This window comes from Taudactylus pleione, unplaced genomic scaffold, assembly GCF_031769625.1.
Source record: "Taudactylus pleione unplaced genomic scaffold, aTauple2 ptg000386l, whole genome shotgun sequence".
Lineage (NCBI taxonomy): Eukaryota > Metazoa > Chordata > Amphibia > Anura > Myobatrachidae > Taudactylus > Taudactylus pleione.
Window position 1 is genome coordinate 15260500 of NW_028284787.1, and position 21611 is coordinate 15282110.

Sequence of the window (21611 nt, forward strand, 5' to 3'; positions counted from 1 at the left end):
ATAGTGGCTAAAAGATGGTTCAGAGAGATCATTGATTCACCCCAGGCAAGTTTTTTGTTCTGGTAAAGTGGAGAGACAAACCTCTCTCCAACAACCGGAAAAAAAGCTTGCCTACACGAGCGCAAGAAGAGAAATATTAGCCACATTTGGCAGCCAGCGGACTATCCGTGGTCTCCAATGCCACTAGTTGGACCTTGTTCGCAGAGATACACCTTGTTTGAAGAGGATCAGGAGGCGCCTCCTGCACAGTAAGTACAGTATTGCTGTACAATTACAGTAATTAAAGTATACAGTACAGTAACAAATACAATGCACTACTGTGACATACACTGTACTGTAGGGTGCTGGATAACTGACAATGATTGACAGCCGTTACCTCGCACTCACATGACCGACAGAGATTTGATTGATAGGGTCATTAGATCGACATAGACTAATGGGTGACACACTATTTGTCGACCTAGACACTGTTTATCTGTGCCGGCCCTGCCCCCTTTAAGTCTGACATTATGACGTCACGCATAGGTTAAGGGTTCGCCTTCCCTCTAAACTACAGTACAGTATTGCACTGTCTAGAGAGTCTTAAAAATTGTAAGCGCCAGAGTGTGCCTATAGTGTCCAATTCTGGCAGCAGGGTTGCACCCTGCAAGGCAAAAGCACAACTCATGGGGTGGCGACAGTGCCACCCACAGAGCCTTTATGTGAGGTGGCACCACTTGGGCATACAGTACCTTCTGTAATTATACTATATTTTTTTTTACCATACTGTATCATGTTGGGCCCAATGCCAGCTTCAAAGACTAGTTTTTGTACTACAGTATACTGTATTTGTTTGTGTTGTTAATCAGGTAGAGACTTTTCGTACAGTGGGAATTTTGGTATAGTCCAATTGTTTACAATCAAACTTTACTGTACTGTACATTACAGTATTTTTTTTCCATAGGAAGAGAAAGGTGGCTTTTTACTGAGGCCGCAGCCGCCTTCAGTCACCTACCACGCCTTGTAAGTACTGTCTGTACATTGTCTTCTACTGTATCTCTTTTTTTTCCTTTTCATAATGTCTTTCTCCCTCCTGTACTCTAAAAGGCTCATACTGCACACACTAGACCAGTGATTTTCAACCTTTTTCAACTTGAGGCACACTGCACAAGATTTCAAAATTGCCAAGGCACACTGGGCTTCATGCAGAGGCGGTCGTAGGATGCAAACGGTCGTTCTGAAACAGGACGGCTGCTTGCATCCTGAATGGCCGCCTCCATGTCAGTCGTTAGGCTGTGGGTTAACACCCACAGCTCTAATGACTGCTAAGGGTGATGGTCGCGATGGTCAAGACCATCGCGACCATCGGGGATTACGACGAGACCCTAAGGTAGGGTCTCGTCAACCTTAAGCCCCAGGGAGCTTCCTGCTCTGTTTGAGCAGGAAGCTCCCCACTGACATCACTGATGATGTCAGTGGGGCCGCCCCCAATTGGCAAGCATTCCGATAGGAACGCCTCCGTTTGGCCTGGCACGCCCCCGGCCCACCCAGCAAACGGAGCGAGCGGTCACTCAACATCGACAGCTCACCCCATCTGCTACGAGACCACTAACGATGGATCACCCATCATTAGCCGGGTCTCGCGCATGCGCACGACAGAGCCAGCTCCGTCGTGTGCATGTGCACTGGAGAAACATCGACCCGGTTGCGAGCTCGTAGAGCTAACGACCGGGTCTGAATAAGCTCCACTATCCGGAGATGCGGCGTGCGTGACCATTGAAAAAACATACACATTGGCCCCCACATAAAAAATACACATTGGCCTTCACAAGAATAAAACACACTACATTGGCCTCCTCAGGAATAAAACACACTACATTGGCCTCCAAAAGAACAAAACACACTATAGTAAAAGTGCCCTGAGCTGACAGCCGTGGCACACTAGTATGCCAGGGCACAGTGGTTGAAAAACGCTGCACTAGACGATATGCTCTATGAGCGATATCATGTAGTGTTTATCATGCATATACACTGGACATTCTGAAACCATGTGAATGATAACAATGTCATTATCGTCAAAATCGTTCAACTAAAAAGTCTACTGTCTACGCTTTGGCTCCATTTACAGTACTGACATTTTTTAAATTCTTCTGTGTCAAAATTAAAAAAATTTTTTTCACAGATCGCCACCACAGGCCCCAGCCCCCCACCGCCCAGGAGCCAGAAGCTGGCCCAAGTGGCCTCTCTGGCCTCATAAGTACTGTACACTACATTGTCTTCTACTGTATCGCCCATCAGCAGCCCCCCACCACCCAGGAGCCTCCTTAAACACTTATTCTCTCTGTACTTGTGTAACAGGAACATTGTTTTTTTTCCACAGTTTCAGAACATGAAGAGCACAAGCACCCCACCACCCATCAGCAGCCCCCCAATGCCCAAGAGCCTGCACCCAGGCCCAGCCTCCTTTCCAGGCTGCATAAGTACCATACACTACATTGTCTTCTACTGTATCTCTCTCCTTTTTTTTCTTTTCACAGTGTCTCTCTCTCCCTCCTGTACTCCAAAGACCCATCTCCTGACCGGCTCCACTGGGCATGCGCAGTACTATGAGCCTCCATATGCCTTAGCATAGCATGACTAGCAGGGTGCTACATAGTGTATGGAGTAGCTCCACTGGGCATGCACCAGAGATCCCATGTGCAACCCTGGAGCTGGCAGCCACCACAGCACTGATGTGCTGACAGTGTCGCAAGTGTGTGAATTAAAACGCAAAGTCAGTGTGTAATACAGAGACCCCACTTGTAAACAGACCCACTACTAGTTTCTAAAGTCATGAAATCACTATAGTCTGGGATGCAGTGTGTGACTCCCGACACACTGGGCATGTGCTGTACTATGAGACTCTAAACACCATAACGCGACTAGCAGGGTGCTACATTGGTACTGTATTGGAGCACCGTACACCACTTTCTTCAGCACACAGTGGCATAAAGTAGCATAGAAATGCCAGGTGGTGGGAAGTTGTGGAAAATGTATTGAGCCCAGTAAGGGTTGGATAACAATACTGAACTTCAATAGCTTGATCTTTATGGAATGTTGGGAGTGCATCTTTTTGGTCACCACAGATACAGTAGCTGTATAAATGACAAAAGTCACACACCACCAAGTGATTTCTTTTTAATCCTGTAGTGAAGATTTAAAAAAAATAAAATATATATATATATATTTATTTTCAAGGTCTCGAACCCGCGGGACAAGCACTGTAGCAAGGCGATCACCTAACCTCTAGCCCACATGCCAGTCCTATAAAGAGCTGCACCTGTCATGTATGTGATGTGAAATCTGCAAATTACATATCTGTATAAATGACAGAAGTCACACACCACCAAGTGATTTCTTTTTAATGTTCTAGTGAAGATTTAAAAAGATATATATATATTTTTCCAAGTCTCAAACCTGCAGGACAAGCACTGTAGCAAGGCAATCACCTAACCGCTAGCCCACAAGCCAGCCATGTCAAGAGCTGCACCTGTTGTGTATGTAATGTGACATCTAAAAATTACAGCATACAATGTGTACTGTGAGCCTCCATACGCCACAGCATAGCTGTAATAACCAGGGTTTCTCAGCATGGCGGTCAGCGGTTGATACCTGTGAGGACACTATGGTGAGGGGCGTCTGGCGGTGGTGCTGGTGCTTGGCGGGGAGCATTGGCTGTGCGTGGTCCTGTGCGGGCATGTTGTTATTCTGGGCTGGTTAGTGTGAGGTTCTGGTTTTGTTGTGGACCCTGGCTAGTAATAGGAGCAGACACAGAAGCATGAATGTGGCAAAACAGAAAGTCTGGGTTTAGCACTAAAGTGCACTTGGGAGCTGTAGTGATGCAATGGGAAGAAGTCCAGGTAGTGATAACAGGAAGGCAGTCCAGTATTCCACATTTTGTGAGGCTGAAATGATTGCAGGCTGAAGTGAATTGTCCAGAGGAAATGTAAGTAGAGGCAGAGTGCAGGGTGCAGGGTAACAGCTGACACAGGTAATCAGGTAAGGGAGAGGCAATAGGAGGGAGCAAGGGATTCCAGCAGGGTGTGGAACAGGTCAGGTAAAGCAGGCTTATGCAGAGATCCAACAGGCAGACGGACAAGCTCAGGAACTCTCTCAGCTTGCGCTGAGAAACACATTGCATTGGCTCTGAACTCCCCTAAATACCCAGTACCAAGCCGTGACTGGTCAGAGAGTGAGCATGTGACACACCAGGATTGGCCGACTAGGTCACATGGCCGAAAGCAAAATGGCGGTGCCCATGCCAGAGCGGAATGGAAGCACCACCAGGCCTACCCAGCACAGAGTGACATGCCCAAACAGGACCATGCACAGCCAATGCTCCCCACCAGCCACCTGCACCACCGCCAGATGCCCCCCGCCACAGCATCCTCACAGGTATCACCTGCCGACAACCATGCCAAGAAACCCTGGTCATGACAGTACCCCCCCCCTTATGGGTGGGCTCAGGGCACTCACCAGGCTTTTCAGGATGGGCAGTATGAAACTTCCTGACGAGTGCAGGAGCGTGGATGTCTCGAGCATCGATCCAGCAGCGTTCTTCCAGGCCGTAACCCCTCCAATCCAGGAGATACTGTAAACGACCCCTTCGGACATGGGAATCCAGGACCTGGGAGACTTCAAAATCCACGCCTCTTTCTGTCTGAACATGAGAAGGAACAGGTAGAACCTTGCGGAATCTGTTCAGGATCAAAGGTTTGAGTAGGGAAATGTGGAAGGAGTTTGGAACTTTCAAATATGAAGGGAGCTGAAGGCCATAAGTCGCAGGATTAATTATTTCAATGATGGAGAAGGGTTCGATAAAACGTGGAGCAAACTTCATTAAGGGTACTCTGAGCCGCAGGTTCCGGGTAGACAACCAAACCTGATTCTCTGTTTCTTACCTGCCTGAAGTTAGTAGCGAGAGGACGCCTTCTCCAAATCAGCACGTACCTGAGCCCAATTTGAGGCAAACTTCCGTACATTATCGTCCACAGCTAGAACATCGAAAGCAGGAAGGCTTTGGAACTCGGGAACTCGGGGATGGAGACCGTATACAATCTGGAATGGGGTTTGATTTGTGGAGGAATGAAACAAAGCATTATGTGCAAATTCAGCCCAGGACAATAATTCAGACCAATTGTCTTGAGAGGATGACATGTAGATCCTTAGGAAGGTTTCAAGGTCCTGGTTAACCCTCTCCGTGGATCCATTACTTTGTGGATGGTAAGCTGTAGAAAAGTTTAATTTTACTTGCAGAACAGAACACAGAGCTCTCCAAATCCTTGTCACGAATTGAGCTCCACGATCAAAGACTATTTCTGTAGGAAGTCCGTGGAGACTAAATATATGTTGGACAAACAGATGAGCGAAATCCGAGGAAGTAGGAAGTTTATTTAGGGGGACATAATGGACCATCTTTGAAAATCGGTCTACAATGACCCAGATGGTAGTTTAACCCTGGGAACTTGGCAAATCAGTCACAAAGTCCATGAAGAGATGCGTCCATGGACACAATGGGATAGGCAGGGGCAACAACTCACCAGCTGGGGCTTGATGCGAGGATTTGTGCTGGGCACATGAGGTACATGACGAGATGAATTCCAAGACATCAGCTTTCATCGATGGCCACCAATAGGCTCTTTTCAAGAGCTCCAGAGTCTTTTGAGTACCAGAATGGCCTGCAAAGCGTGAGGAGTGAGCCCAGGTGAGAAACTGCTTCCTTAACTCTGGGGCCACAAAGGTTTTCCCAGTAGGTGCTTGCATTTGTATGGTGGGAAACACCCTTGACTGCGCAGAATTTCAGAATTGTTGTTGCAGGAAAGAGACCTTGATAAAGCAGCTGGTTTTTGATTGAGAGCTCCAGAACGGAAGGTCAGAGTAAACTGGAAGCGAGCAAAGAATATTCCCCACTGGGCCAAGCGAGGACTTACACACTGGATATTTTTGAGGAAGAGGAGGTTCCTATGGTGGGTGAAAACAGTAAAGGGAAACTTGGCCCCTTCTAACAGGTATCTCCATTTCTTTAGTGCCAACTTTACTGCCAAGAGCTCTTGTTCTCCTATGGCATAGTTTTTCTCTGCAGGAGAAAAATTTTTGGAGAAGAATTCACAAGGGTGAACTCTGTTATCTTCGTAGCACTGGGACAGGACGACTCCCACTGCCTCTGATGATGCATCGACCTCCAACAAGAAGGGTCTATCCTGGTCTGGTTGTCTTAGAACTGGGGCTGTAATAAATGCTTGCTTAAACACCTGGAAGGCTGTCTCTGCCTCAGGTGACCATAGAGTAGGACTAGTGCCTTTACGAGTCAGGGCCATGATGGGAGCCAACAAAGAAGAAAATCCCTTGATAAAACATCTGTAATAATTGGCAAATCCAAGCAGTCTCTGAATGGCTTTTAGAGTTTGAGGTCGGGACCAATCCGGGATTGCCTGAACCTTCTTGGGGTCCATTTCTAGACTAGAACCAGACATGACATAGCCGAGGAATGGCACACTGGGTACGCTAAAGACACATTTCTCCAGTTTGCAGTAAAGATGATTCTTCCTTAATCGAGATAACATCTCCTTTACATGTTGATGATGTTCTTCTGGAGAAGACGAGACAATCAATATATCGTCCAAATAGACAATTACTGAGATCTATAGTAAATCCTGAAAAATTTCATTTACAAATCCTTGAAAGACTGCAGGGGCATTACATAATTTGAAGGGCATCACAAGGTATTCAAAATGACCATCCCTGGTATTAAAAGCTGTTTTCCATTCATCGCCCGCGCGGATTATAGGCCCCTCGCAAATCTAGTTTTGAGAATATGACGAATCCTTTGACTCTGTCGAATAACTCGGTGATTAAAGGAAGTGGGTACCGATTCTTGACTGTTATATTATTAAGGCCCAGATAGTCTATACATGGTCTTAGGCCTCCATCCTTCTTAGCAACAAAAAAAACCCCAGCTCCGGCAGGAGAGGCGGAAGGACGGATGAACGCCTTCTCCAAATTCTACTGGATGTATTCGGACATAGCTTTGGTCTCTGGCAAGGATAGAGGATAGGTGCGACCACGAGGAGGCATGTTGTCTGGCAATAAATTGATTGGACAATCCCATTCACTGTGAGGAGGTAAGACATTTGCCTGCTGTTCAGAAAAAACATCAGTAAACATTTGATACTCTTTGGGAATTGCTGGAGATACTAATTAGATTGTTTTCCTCACAGGTTATATCTTGGGAAGACAGGATTTCTGACAGTCAACTCCCCATGAAAGGATTTGCATTGAGCACCAGTCGATCCTGGAATTGTGCTGGCGTAACCAGGGTAGCCCTAAATGATTTCGGGGGAGGCCTCAGGTATCACTAACAATTTTAGAGACTCAGAATGGAGTGCCCCAATACGGACCACTACTGGTTGAGTTTCCTTGGTGACAACTCCGTTAGCCAGAGGACGTCCATCTGCAGCGGTCAGGGAAATCGTGTGATTAAGGGATGAACAAGGAATCTGTAACTTGTTAACTAAGCTGGAGGTCATAAAATTTCCAGCTGCTCCAGAATCTAGTAGAGCAGTAACGAAGACAGGTTTTGACTTAAGATCTATGGCTAAGATCAATATGAAATCTTTAGAATTTGGGGATGGGCTCATAACTCCTAACTTGATGTCCCCACGGTCAGTTAGGAGCGGCGTTTCCCGATTTATGGGAACAGGAGGCCACCAGGTGACCCGATTCTCCAAAGTATAGGCAGAGGTTTTTTAATATTCTGATGTTCCTCTTTGGAGAGATGGGTATGATTCACCTGCATTGGCTCTTCATCTGTAGAAGGAGGGGTTGGATGGGTAGTAGAGGGAGGAGTAGATGACTTTTGCCAGTCAGTTCTGTGCTTTTCAGCCTGATGTTCTCTGAAGCATAGGTCAATCTTATTACAGAGGGAAATCTTATCATTTAGGTTAGCAGGAAGGTCAAGGGTGACCAGATCATCCTTTAGTCGATCAGAAATCCCATGCCAGAAAGCTGAGGTGAGGGCTTCCTCATTCCACTTGAGTTCTGATGCTAAAATCTGAAACTGTACGGCATATTGGCTGACAGGACGAGTTCCTTGTTGCAGTGTTATAATACTAGATGAGGCTGATACAATACATCCAGGCTCATCAAAAATCCTCCTGAATGATGACACAAAGTTGGTATAGTTATCCAGCAAAGAATCTGAACGCTCCCAGAGTGGGGAAGCCCAATCCAAGGCTGAGCCAGACAACAGTGACATAATGTAGGCCACTTTAGTTCTTGCAGTGGGAAAATTATCAGGCTGCAAGGTGAAATGTATATCGCACTGATTCAGGAACCCCCGACACAACTTGGGATTACCATCAAATTTTCTTGGCAAAGGAAGGTGTAACCGGGGGGATACCCTGTACCCCGTATTTTCAGACAGAGGAGCGGGAGTAACTACTGTTACATTACGGGTAGACAGAGAGGTTTGTAAGTTATCCTGCCATTTAGTCATAGCTTGCAGGAACTGGGCCATTTTTATGCTGCATAGCTTCCAGGTTTTCCAAATGGCCTGCTATGCACTGGAATAAATCCGCTCCAGACTCCTGTCCAGTGGCTGAGTCCATTGGGCCAGTGCAAACTGTGAGGTTCTGATTTTGTTGTGGACCCGGGGTGGTAATAGGAGCAGACACAGAAGCAGATTTAAAAATAAACGTGGAGTTTTTAATGAGTGGCTTAACAGACATGAATGTGGCAAAACAGAAAGTCTGGGTTTAGCACTAAAGTGCACTTGGGAACTGTAGTGATGCAATGGGAAGAAGTCCAGGTAGTGATAACAGGAAGGTAGTCCAGTATTCCAGGTTTTGTGAGGCTGAAATGAATTGCAGGCTTAAGTGAATTGCAGGTTGAAGTGAATTGTCCAGAGGAAATATAAGTGGAGGCAGGATGCAGGGTAACAGCTGACACAGGTACTCAGGCAAGGGAGAGGCAATAGGAGGGAGCAAGAGATTCCAGCAGGGTATGGAGCAGGTCAGGTAAAGCAGGCTTAGGCAGAGATCCAACATGCAGACGGACAAGCTCAGGAACTCTCTCTCAGCTTGCGCTGAGAAACACGTTGCACTGGCAATGCAAGGGAGCTATGAACTCCCCTAAATACCCAGTGCTAAGCCGTGACTGGTCAGAGAGTGAGCATGTGACATGCCAGGATTGGCCAACTAGGTCACATGGCTGAAAGCAAAATGGTGGCGCCCATGTCAGAGCGGAATGAAAGCACCGCCATGCCTACCCAGCACAGAGTGACAATATGCCCAAACAGGACCACGCACAGCCAATGCTCCCCACCAGGCACCAGCACCACCACCAGATGCCCCCTGCCACAGCATCCTCACAGGTATCACCTGCCGACCACCATGCCGAGAAACCCTGGTCATGACAGTTAGGCCTGGCATGGGCGCTGCTCTCTTGTCTCTGGCCTTGTGACCTTGTCACCCTATCTTGGTGTGTTATGTGCTCTCTCTCTGGCCTGTCACAGCAAGGCACTGGGTATTTAAGGGAGATCAGAGCTCCCTTTCATTGCCAGTGCAACGTGTTTCTCAGCAGAAGCTGAGAGAAAGTTCCTGTGCTTATACACCAGTCATTGGAATCCCTGCCTAGCCTGCTTCACCTTGCCTGCTCCAACTCCGCTGGATTCTCCTGCCTCCTCCATTTACCTCTTCCTTGCCTGAGTACCTGAGTATCCTGTACCCTGCACCTTGCCTCCACTTGCATTCCACTGGATCCTGTTTTCTTCAGCCTGCACTTCAATCCAGCCTCACAAAACCTGGAATACTGGACTGTCTCCTGTCTGTCACTACCTGGACTTTTTTCCCATTGCCTCACTACAGTTCCAAGTGCACCTTAGTAGTACCCGGACTTTATGTTGCTATATTCATGTCTACTAAACCACTCATTAAAAGTTCCACATTCTCTTTTAAATCTGCTTCAGTGTCTGCTCCTAATACCACCCCAGGTCCACAACAAAACCAGAACCTCACAATAGCACAACTGGCGTATGGAGCGGCTCCACTAGGCTTGTTCCAGAGATCCCATTGCAATCCCCAGAGCTGGCAGCCACCACAGTGCCGATGTGCCGACAGTGCCACAAGTGTGTGGATTAAAACCCCACTTTCAAACAGCTCACTGCTAGTTTCTAAAGTCATGAAATCACTATAGTGTTTGTCTGGGACAGCGACGGCATTGACGCAAGTGTGTGGATTAAAACGCACAGTTGGTTTGTAACATAGAGACACCACTTTTAAACAGTCCACTACTAGTTTCTAAAGTCATGAAATCACTATAGTCTGGGATGCAGTGTGTGACTCCCGGCACACTGGGCATGCACAGTACTATGAGACTCTAAATGCCATAGCGCGACTAGCAGGGTGCTACGTGGGTACTGTATTGGAGCGCCGTACACCACTTTTTTGAGCACACAATGGCATAAAGTAACAAAGAAATGCCAGGTGGTGGGAAGTTGTGGATAATGTATTGAGTTCAGTAAGGGTTGGATAACAATACTGAACTTCAATAGCTTGGTCTTTATGCAATGCTGGTAGTGCGTCTTTTTGGTCAACACATATCTGTATAAATGACAGAACTCACACACCACCAACTGATTTCTTTTTAATCTTGTAGAGAAGATTTAATAAATAAAATATTTTCCCAGGTCTCAAACCCGCAGGACAAGCACTGTAGCAAGGCGATCACCTAACAGCTAGCCCACAAGCCAGCCATATCAAGTGCTGCACCTGTCGTGTATGTGATGTGACGTTAGAATTACAGCATACAATGTGTACTGTGAGCCTCCATACGCCTCAGCATAGCGTGACTGGCGTCTGGAGTAGCTCCACTGGGCTTGCGCCAGAGATCCCATTGCAACCCCCAGAGCTGACAGCCACCACAGCGCCAACAGTGCCACAATTGTGTGGTTTAAAACCCCACTTTTAATCAGCTCACTGCTAGTTTCCAAAGTCATTAAATCACTATAGTGTTTGTCTGGGGACAGCACCGACGTTGAATCAAGTGTGCAGATTAAAATGCACAGTCAGGTTGTAATATAGAGACCCCTCTTTCAAACAGAGCCCACTACTATTTCCTAAAGTAATGACATCACTATAGACTGGGACAGGGCCAATATTGACGCAAGTGTGCAGCTTCAAACGCACAGTCTGTGTGTAATACAGAGCTGTGCGTGCATGTGAAATATTTTTTAAAAAAATTACAGGGTTCACACACTTAATGTAATGTTTTAAAACTTTATTAGACATTCTTCTACAGCTCTGATTCCATGAGGAAAACGCTGTACTATAGTGTACCAAATCACTGCTTCTGTCAGTCAATCATCGGGTGGTGATACTGAAAATGCATTGGAAATCTGACGCATACACTGTGTAGTTTAGGAAAAGTGACACCTGGTGGACAAAAATTTGTATTACACTTTGACTTTTTTCCTGTGCTACGCTACATTCCCAAACATTCTGTGTGGCATGACTCATGGTGTAGTGTGTGGCGCGAGATGCATGGCGCGCTACATGGCGTATGGAGCAACAAACTAGCTGCGCACATCTGTACCTCACTACAACAGTGGTTGACTGATGGACCAGTGAGCAGTTGAAGCCTCAACAGTCCCACTATCCCTCCACCCTTGGCCCAGGCTAGATAATTTGGCACTTACAGTACTTCCCTCTCTCTCCATAACACTCTCTTTTGCTCTTCTCTCGCTTTCTCCTCCTGACACTGTCTATCTCTCTCCCACATACTAGCTCTTCTCTCTCGTTCTCCCTCCCTCCCTGACACTCTCTCTCTCTAACTCCCACTCGCTCTTCTCCCCAGGATGTACTGTAACTTGAAGTTTGGGGGCCTAATAGCAATATTTTTAAGGGTAACCCCAACTCCGGTCTCAACCATTGCTTGGATGGTGGGCCCCCTAAGCCGCCTGTCCCAATAGCAAGTGCACCCCTTGCACCCTGTATACAGGACTTACACTAATGCTCCTCCACCCTCTCTCCCCATGACATCCTCTTCATTTCACTCTTACTCCTGCTCCCCTAAGGGCCACTGTAGTGGTAATGGTGGGGGGGTGGCCCTTTTGAGATTTAGCTATGGGGTACAAAAATTATTCTTCAGTATTTTATTGGTATTCAAATGTTTATTTTACAAATAGAAAGAGCAATGTTTTTATACACAGTACATTCTCCCTGGCTGTCAGAGGGTGATGGCGAGTGACCTCCCACTACTCCAAGTACGTAAGTACTACAGTACTTATCTTTCTTTTAAAAATATCTACAGTACTATACTGTACTGTATTTACTGTACAGTATTTTAACACAATACTACAGTACATGCAGGGCCATAACTAGGGGTGTGCGAGCGGTGCGGATGCACTGAGTGCAGCGCTCTGTGGGCAGCATTACCACTGACTCACAGCTCCTGCCTTTGGCTAGCAGGTTGCCTGTAATGGCACCCTGATGCCAGAATCTGTGTAGCAGTGCTGCCTGGACTGTCCTTACGATGTTCCAGACGGTGACAATGGTGCCCCTACAGCACCCCGTAGCATCCTGAGGATACTCCAGGCATTGCTGTAATTCACCCACTCCCAGTGCTGGGTGCAGGCCATGCCCCTCCATGTGATGTCATAAGGAGGGTGCGTGGCCTGCACCCAGAGCACTACAGTACCTACAGCTGTGGCTCCATGTGCAGTACTGTACATTATTCTAATGTTGATCTTAGACTGACAGTGAGTGCTATTTTTTGCCACAGCAACTCCACCGCCAAGTTGGTCACAGGAAGAGGAGAAGGAAAAAAATGCCAGCCAAGGTACACTATGTACTTCATAGTTACTTAGCTTTGATACTGTACACTACTTTATACTGTACTAAAGTATATACTGTAAGCCTACAGTATTTACTGTATTTCCCTTTGTATTATAAATGTGACATTATTGTAAAAGTTCTGATTTTCATGTGTCAGTTTTTCCTTCTTGGTATTGTGTATGTCAGGATCAGGTCAGTACTGTATCCTTCCATCCCACAAAGTACAGTAGTAAATCATAATCAAAGTCTTTATTACAGTATGATGCACTTGTACAGGTTTACAGTACTTTGTCAAATTTATCATGCTCCTACAGTAGATAATAATAAGTTGACAAATGAGGATGTATGATGAAGTTACTGTATAGTATCCTGTATTACTGTTCTAATACAGTTTCTTCCCCCCCCCCACCCCCCAGTTCGCATTACACAGGGCATATTTTTATTTATTTGTTTTTTTATTTGGATAATTTACCAATTTAGTAATTTTTTGTTTATTAAAGTTTTGTTTCTTTGCTTGTGTGTTGTTTACTTTATATGGATGTATGGAGACATACAGTACAGTCCTACAGTATAATGGCTTTTATTAATTTGCTCCAAAATTGTCACCCACCTGCTCTGGAGGTATGTGAATAAAAAAAGACTGTGATTTGTATGTTCTCTCCTTTAATTTAATAGCAAATACTCTAGAATACTGTAGATCTCCCACCCTTAATTGAATCCCCACCATGGTAATACTGTATACAGTATAGTACTGTATGACACTGCAGTACTTCATAATTCCAAATATGACACCACACCAGGTTTATTTTCTGTATTTACAGCGGATTACATTCGTGACAAATTCAAACTTTAAAATACAGTACAGTATACACACTGAATAGTAAATCTGTAAGATTACTTACCCAACAGTACAGTACTGTAACTTGTGAATGTATCATTATCTAATAAGACTGTAAACATACACTAATGTATGCTGTGTTGTACAGTATACAATGGGTACAGCACACACAATTTTGTACCCCATGTTTGTTATTTTTTTTCCCTTTTTATATTTTTTTTAAAACTGTTTACAAATGACACTGCAGAGTTACTCTGCTTATGTGAATGCAGTGGGGTATGGCCTGCAACGCTACCATACTTGTACAAATAATACTGTACATTGGGGTACAGCTCAATTTTTTTTATTGTTTTTAATATATATATTTTTATTTTATTTACACTGGACCATATGGACACAAGACAGGTGTGTCTGCATAGCAGGAGTGGATGGACACAGACAGCAGAACCTGGAAGGGAACCGCACAAGCCATAGACTGGTGACAGGGGGGTACAAAGGAGACACTTGTACCAGGCCTTGAGATTTCTAGGGGCCTGTTACACCCATAAAATATGACAGGGGACTGAGGCTGAAAGACAAAGTGGATAAGCGTGAGAAATGGGAGTGGTCAGGCTTTTTAGCCATACAGTACAGTACTCTAGGAGGAGGATAAGCTTTAGAGATAAAGTACAACAGATGTGATTTAGGTGGAGACACAGGCAAAGGTTGGGGAAGGAGCTTGAGAGGCATAGATGGAACAAAGGCAAGGATGAGGTGAGAGACATGGGGGGGATAAGGCTGGGGAGACAAATGGAGATGAGTCAATAGCTGACCAGCCTTTACAAACTGTGCAGGGATGGTGTACATGCTGGGCCTGCGTAAACTATACACTGTAGAGTACTGCCAGTCTTTCATATTCTGTGTACACGATCTGTAGCAGTTAATGTTTTCAACGGCATCTGTGAAGTTGTTAAAATGTGGCATTAACAAATACACCAGTATAATACAGTTCTTAAAATACTCATTAAAAGGGACTTGGGTGGCCATACACACAGAAATGGCCCTGTAATGTGTACAATGCAATGTCAACTGCATAGCGATTTAGCTTAAACTGCTGCTACAGGTGGCATACAGTAGCATAGACATGCCAGGTGGTGGGAAGTTTAGGGCAATGTATTCAGTTCAGTAGACTTGGATAAGAATACTGAAATTGAATTGCTCAGTCCTTATGCAATGCTGGGTGTGCGTCTTCTGGTCAATACAGATACCCGTATGTATTTGTATAAATGACAGAACTCACACACCAAGTGATTTATATTTAATCCTGTAGTGAAGATTACAAATAAATAAATTGTCAGGTCTCGAACCCAGGACACCCACTCTGCAAGACGCTCACCCAAACCTCTAAGCCCACACACGCCATCCTTGTCAAGAGCTGCACCTGTCGTGTATGTGATGTGACGTGTGTGAATTACAGCAGGTATTTTGTATTCAATGTCAATAGCGGGTGGTGTTGAAGGGACTTGGGTGGCCATACACACAGAGATGGCCCCATAATGTGTATAATACAATGTCTACTGAATAGCGGTTTAGCGTAAAATGCTGCTACTTTAGGTGTAAAAAGAATAAGAGCAGAATTCTGCATGGTTTTCAAAAACTGTACACAAAAGCGACTTTAGCGAGAACCGAACCCTTGGGAAAGGCTATGGCAATCATTGACGATACCACTAGTTTCCATTAATTGAGCAATCACCACCCAGCGGTGAAGCTATGTAATTGCATGCTGTGGAATCTCTTGCACCTTAGCTTGCCAACCTGTGCTATGTTTATGGCGCAACTAGGCTGTCTGTATGGCGTGATAGCAGCAATGATGAGCATGGCTACATCTGTAGTGATGTTCCGCTCCTATAAAAATGGGAGCTTAAAGTTCTACTTCAACACTTTTATGCATGTGGCTCTAATGCATAACTAAATTTGCAAGGAGTCTATTAAGTTAATGCTTTAAATTCAATATAAAACACACCTGGTGTTAGTGAAAATACTGTAATTGCCCCTTTAAATCCAGTGGCTGAGAGCTGTGAAGGTGTAGTGCTTTGAAAAGCGCTGAATAGTAAATTTAGCCCTTAGTTTCGATTTGCACATTTGTTTGTAGCTTTTAAGGGATGCAAATATACTGCTCTAGTTTTGCACTCTATCTGTCATTGAAAAAGACAGAAGTGTTATAGATCACTGTTGGTGATATAAGGTTGAGGTTGTTGCAATAAGCCAGCCACCATATTTTGTCCATGAGATGTGCACTTCCTCAGGGACAAATTGGTAATGTCAACTAAAGCTTTAATACCTCATACTATGAGCCATATTCAATTAGAGGAGAAGTTTTCGCCTGTCCGACTGTTCGCTTTATTCGCCTGTTTCAGAGGCGAATTTATTCCGTGCTCGTCCCCGCTTTTCGTCCTAATTTAATTGTAAAACAGGCGAAAACGGAAATAGGCGAATGCGGAACAGGTGAAAAGTACTGAAAGAATTGGGGAAATCAGTCTGTACCCCAGAAAAAGGCGAAAACTTTGCCTCTAATTGAATATGGCTCAAAATGCAAAGCAGATGGTCTACACTTCATAAGAACTTCTTCCAGATTTTCTTTTTGATAATGTTATCACTTTATTAACAATTTTTGCATAAACCATAAAACAGAATAAAATACATAGGAATTCAACGACACTTTGTAAGCAGAGTAAAAAAAAAATTTTTTTTCCAACATGTCATCGTAATAATAATAATCTGCGGGTTGTACAATGCCACAGATGTCAGTCACATAGCGGGCACCTTTTCCTTGTATGTGTATGGAATGATGTCCAAGTAACTTTTAAAAAGAAATTAATGGTACAGTACGTTTATCTCCAAGGGTGAAAAAGAATGAGAAAACTCCCCAGTAAGGTATCAAATTTTTGGCAAAGAACAGTTCTGTAAGAAGTTTATAGTGCTACCAATTTTTAGAGTGTCTTTCAGATGTTTACAATGTTGATTAAATCAAGCCAGTCTTTATATATCCAATCTTCCAATACACTCGTGAGGTTGTGCCTGCAGCCACTTGTCCTTGAAGCACAGAGAAGGGTGCTTTGTCTGATCACTGTGCAGTAATAAATAAATTCTGGGAAAATAAAGTCCAATCTGCAAATAAACAGACAAGTCCTCTCCATGCTGTCATACAGGAAAGGGAAGCCATCACTAATCAGGGCATAAGTAACAATGCCTGTATTCCATGTATCAGAGGTGATAGAGACGGGGTCTCTGAGTATGATCTCTGGAGCTGCAAATTCCGCAATCGCCAGGAATTGCTGGATGCTGTAGGTCGTATTAAGAGCTGAAGTGCATCACTAATATCACTGTGTTACTGTTGGCTTGGATGTGCTCTGTTCCACAAGAATAACTTCAGGCTGCAGGCAGAAGAAGAAAGAAAAAACAAGGTCATACAGTGTATTACATCACTCCAACATAAATGTGTAGTCTATAATCAACGATTAGAAGTACAAAGGCATTTTTTTGTGAAAATTATACTATGATCCTTTAAACTCATAGACGTTTTGTGAAGTAAAACACATTACATATTGTAACTAGTGATTTACAATACCTGGTCACATAACTAAACTGTTCACATACTTTGTACTGATTAATGACTGTAAAATTCACAAACTTTTAATGTAATGTTATAATTTTGACTATTTTATTAATTAGAAGTAAAACAATATTAATGTTTTGTTTAACATTTAACTGCAAATATGAAATGCAATTAATTGTGAATTACAAGGAGCCAAATTAGTGTGATCAGCAGATGAGTTTGCAACTATTTGTGATGCCTCTTCTATTTGTAATGGAAAAAGTGTCCATTTTAGAACATCATTTATCAGTCAAATTTCAGCAGTGATGACGTCTTACTGTAAGTTAAATTCTTAACCAGGGCAATATTTGCGTACAGTATGTATAGTCTCCCGGTGTTTTCTCTGGGTGCTCTGATTTAGCTTTCACATTCCAAAAGCATACTGGTAAGTTAACTGGATGCTGACAAAATTAACCCTAATGCACTTATATGAGTATGTCAGGAAATTTATACTGTAAACTCCAATGAGGCGGGGAATGATATGAATGACCAATAGCATTATATAAACAATAATAAACAAAAGTAAAGGAAATAACAGAAGACAACTAGTTATAGAGTATATATATTGTGATAGAAGCACTGGTAAAGTGGTCAATGGCAGGAACATTTGTCCTAAGTTTTTGGCCTATGTGTTCTAAAAACCCCCAGGAGAAGACTGTTTTGTAAGCAGACCAGAGTGTCGGCTTTTGGAAAAGCCGGTTTTGGTCCTGGGGGTGTGGATGTGAGGAGAGGGAGGACACCATCCAGAGGCCACTCCAGGTTTTGGGCCTTTCAGCCTGGTAACAGGCTCATTAGGACTTGCAGCTGGAAATGGCTAATATAAGCATGGTTTGTTTGTGGCTGAGTGTCTCACACCTGGGAGAGCAGGCAGACTAGTCTGTTCAGACACTTGGTGATAACCCTTGTAAGTACTGTGCACGTGTTTTGTTGATGGTGAGAGCAATAGGCCCTACCATTATTATAGAGAGAGAATCTGCTGTGTAGCTAGTGCCCAGCCGGGCTAGGACATGTTTATGTTTTGTTTATGTTTATATTCATTTGCAACAATAAAGACTGGCGCCGACCAGTTTGTACGAGAACCCCTGACTTGTATCCTGTTTCTACAGCTGCTGTGTGTGTAAAGAGAGTCCATCTACCCCAGGAGAGGGACCACTATCCTCACTGTGTCACATTTGGTGGAGAATGCAGTCAATCACACACTGAAGTTTGCAGCAAGGAAAAATTTGGTTTAAAATTTAAAGGGACAGCTACCAATTCGTCAGGGTGGATATAAAGTTGTGTCCTTTGAAGTCCATAGAGGTGGCGTCCGCAGATGCTTAGGCAAGCCAGATTCTGCTTCCAACCTATACCCCTGGACAAAATGGAGTACATGGTTAAAGCCTTGTTCAAAGCTACGGCAGCTCAGCAGAAAGCTACCAGGGCTCAGCAGGAATCCACCCTGGAGCAACTATTGGCCTCGGAGGCAGCCCAGAGGCAACAACAAGTCACCATCGAGGAAACCGGCCAGGCCATAGCGGAAAACAGCCAGGCCATAAAAGAGGTGGTGCAACAGCTTGTAGTCCGGTCTGGAGATGCTTCCCCTGCTAACACTCACACCATACGGGCCAGTTACTTCCTGCAAAAGATGACCCAGAGTGATGATGTGGAGGCGTACCTTACGGTCTTTGAAAGAACCGCCGAAAGAGAGAAGTGGGCAAGTCTTGTGGCACCCTTCCTGTCTGGAGAACCACAAAAGACCTACTATAATATATGCCTGGAAGATGCCAAGGACTATGCAAAGTTAAAACCGGAAATCCTAACCCGCTTGGGAGTCACCTCATTTGTTCGGGCCCAACGAGTCCACCGCTGGGAGTTCCAAATGGAAAAACCTCCACGCTCACAGATGCATGACCTCGTCCATCTAACCACAAAATGGCTGCAGCCCGAGATGCTGACAGAACCACAGATGGTGGAAAGAGTCATGATGGACAGGTATCTGCGATCACTACCTGTGTTTCTGTGCAAGTGGGTGAGCCATGCAGACCCTAAGTCCGCAGACCAGCTAGTCGAACTGGTGGAAAGGTACGTGGCAGCTGTGGACTTGATGAGTGTGCCTCACCGAGCCCCGATGGCGCATCGGTGAACTCCCATTGACACTGGTAAGACTGTTCCAAGGGAGAAGGGTGCTGGGCAGTGGAATGTACTCAAGACTTGGGTTGTGGAACCTGGAGACGGGACAGCCAGGCCAGGAAGGTTCCTACCCCGTAAAAGACTAGATATTAATGTCATTCAATGTTTCCGATGTGGTGGTTTCGGCCATATTGCGGCTAATTGTTCGCTTGCCTCTGAACCTATGCAATGTGATACTGCTCATGTCGACCGCAGGATGTCTTTCTTTGCACAACCAGCCTGTACTGCTGACCTGCAGGTTGAGACAGATAAGCACATGTGTATACTCACTGTAGAAGGCAACCGAGTACAGACTCTGTTAGATTCTGGTAGCCTGGTTACACTTATGAAAGCTGAACTGGTGAACCCCTTGAAGTGTAAGGGAAAACTGTTGGTGTGACCTAAATACATGGGGATACCCGGTATTATGATACTGCAGAAGTGCACATAGAAACACCATGTGGTTCCACGATAGTCTCTGTGGGTTTGGTACAGGGCTTAATGTATGATGCAATATTGGGCAGGGACTTTGCTCACTTCCGGAACTTGTGGGAAAGCCATTTTTGCAAAATCACCCTGACTCGTTTGAGAGGGTTACTGACGTAGTAGTGGAGTCATAGATGTTCCCTTTTTCTAGTATGATTGGTGAACTAGAGTATGCGGAGCCTGATGGTGGCTCACCAAGTGGTGTGCCTCCCACTGAGGTGAGGAGCGTTATTGAGCCCGTGGACCGCCTGCCTGATCTTGAGGTCAGGAGAGAGGTCTTTGCCGTGGAGCAGTTGAATGACCCTACTCTGGTAAAAGCCAGGGAGAATGTCAAGGTGATCAATGGTAAACCCATAGACCCCAATAGTCCTTTGTCATATCCTCACATGGCAGTATGTCAGAATTTGCTGTATCAGGTGACTAAAAAGGGGGAAGATATTGTGGAACAATTAATAGTTCCCAAAGCATACAGAAGAACAGTACTAGATCTGGCCCATGGTCATATAACGTAGGCCACCTAGGGGTAGAGAAAACTACTGAGCGAATTGTGCAGAGGTTTTTTTTGGCCCGGGGTCCATAAAGAGCTATCTGACTATTATGCATCCTGCCCTGAATGTCAGTATCATGCTCCAAGGCCACATTTCAAAAAGTCCCCTGGTTCCGTTACCCATTATTGAGGTTCCGTTTGAAAGAATAGCTATGGATTCGGTTGGGCCATTAATGAAATCTGCCCGGGGCCATCAATATATTCTGGTGATAATGGATTACGCTACCCGGTACCTGGAAGCGATACTATTACGCAATACGTCAACCAAGACCATTGCTAGAGAATTAGTCCATGTCTTTAGCAGGTTGGGAATACCCAAGGAGATCCTGACTGACCAAGGTACCCCATTTATGTAAAAAATCATGAAGGAGTTATGCCGCCTGTTTAAAATTGACCAATTAAGAACCTCTGTTTACCATCCCCAGACCGATGGGCTGGTGGAGAGGTTTAATAAAACTTTAAAACACATGCTAAGGAAAGTAGTGGACAAAGATGGTAGAGATTGGTATTACTTGTTACCTTATTTGCTGTTGGCCATAAGAGAGGTTCCCCAATCCTCGACAGGGTTTTCCCCTTTTGATTTATTGTACGGGAGACATCCAAGGGGGCTACTTGACATTGCCAAAGAGACATGAGAGGGGCAGTCCAGTCCGTATAAAACAGTTATTGAGCATGTCTCTCAAATGCAAGAAAGAATTGCTGCTGTGGTGCCGATAGTAAGAGAGCAGTTGGAACAGGCCCAACAGGCACAGCAGAGGGTATACAACCGCAATGCTCGCTTACGCAACTTTGCTCCTGGGAACAGAGTGTTGGTTCCCACAGTACAAAGTAAACTTTTGGCTAAATGGCAAGGACCCTTTGAAAAAAGTGGGGCAGGTCAATTATAAAGTTTACCAGCCGGGAAAAGAAAGCCAGAACAGATATACCATGTAAATCTTATAAAACCCTGGAAGGATAGAGCAGCACTGTCAGCTGTCCGAGCCCCTCCAGTAAACCCAGGGCCCATGGTACCTGAAGTGACAGTGGCAAAAACCCTGTCAGCCAGTCAACATCAGGAAGTTAAGGAATTTCTGATCAGAAATAGGGCGCTGTTTTCTGACATATCAGGGA

At 44.8% G+C, this 21611-nt stretch overlaps 1 protein-coding gene across 2 annotated transcripts in view; it reads right to left on the bottom strand.

The window, feature by feature from the left end:
* Positions 1-16322: 16322 nt before the first annotated feature.
* The window catches only part of TRIO (trio Rho guanine nucleotide exchange factor), a 496865-nt gene continuing 491576 nt past the window's right edge, over positions 16323-21611 (bottom strand). For both annotated transcript variants that reach the window (XR_015869672.1, XM_088445727.1), the window contains one exon: positions 16323-17099. Coding sequence is in view for 1 of the 2 variants with exons in the window: in XM_088445727.1 (XP_088301853.1) it covers positions 17095-17099 (5 nt within the window). In the remaining variant the exon portion in view is untranslated. The remainder of the gene's footprint in view (positions 17100-21611) is intronic.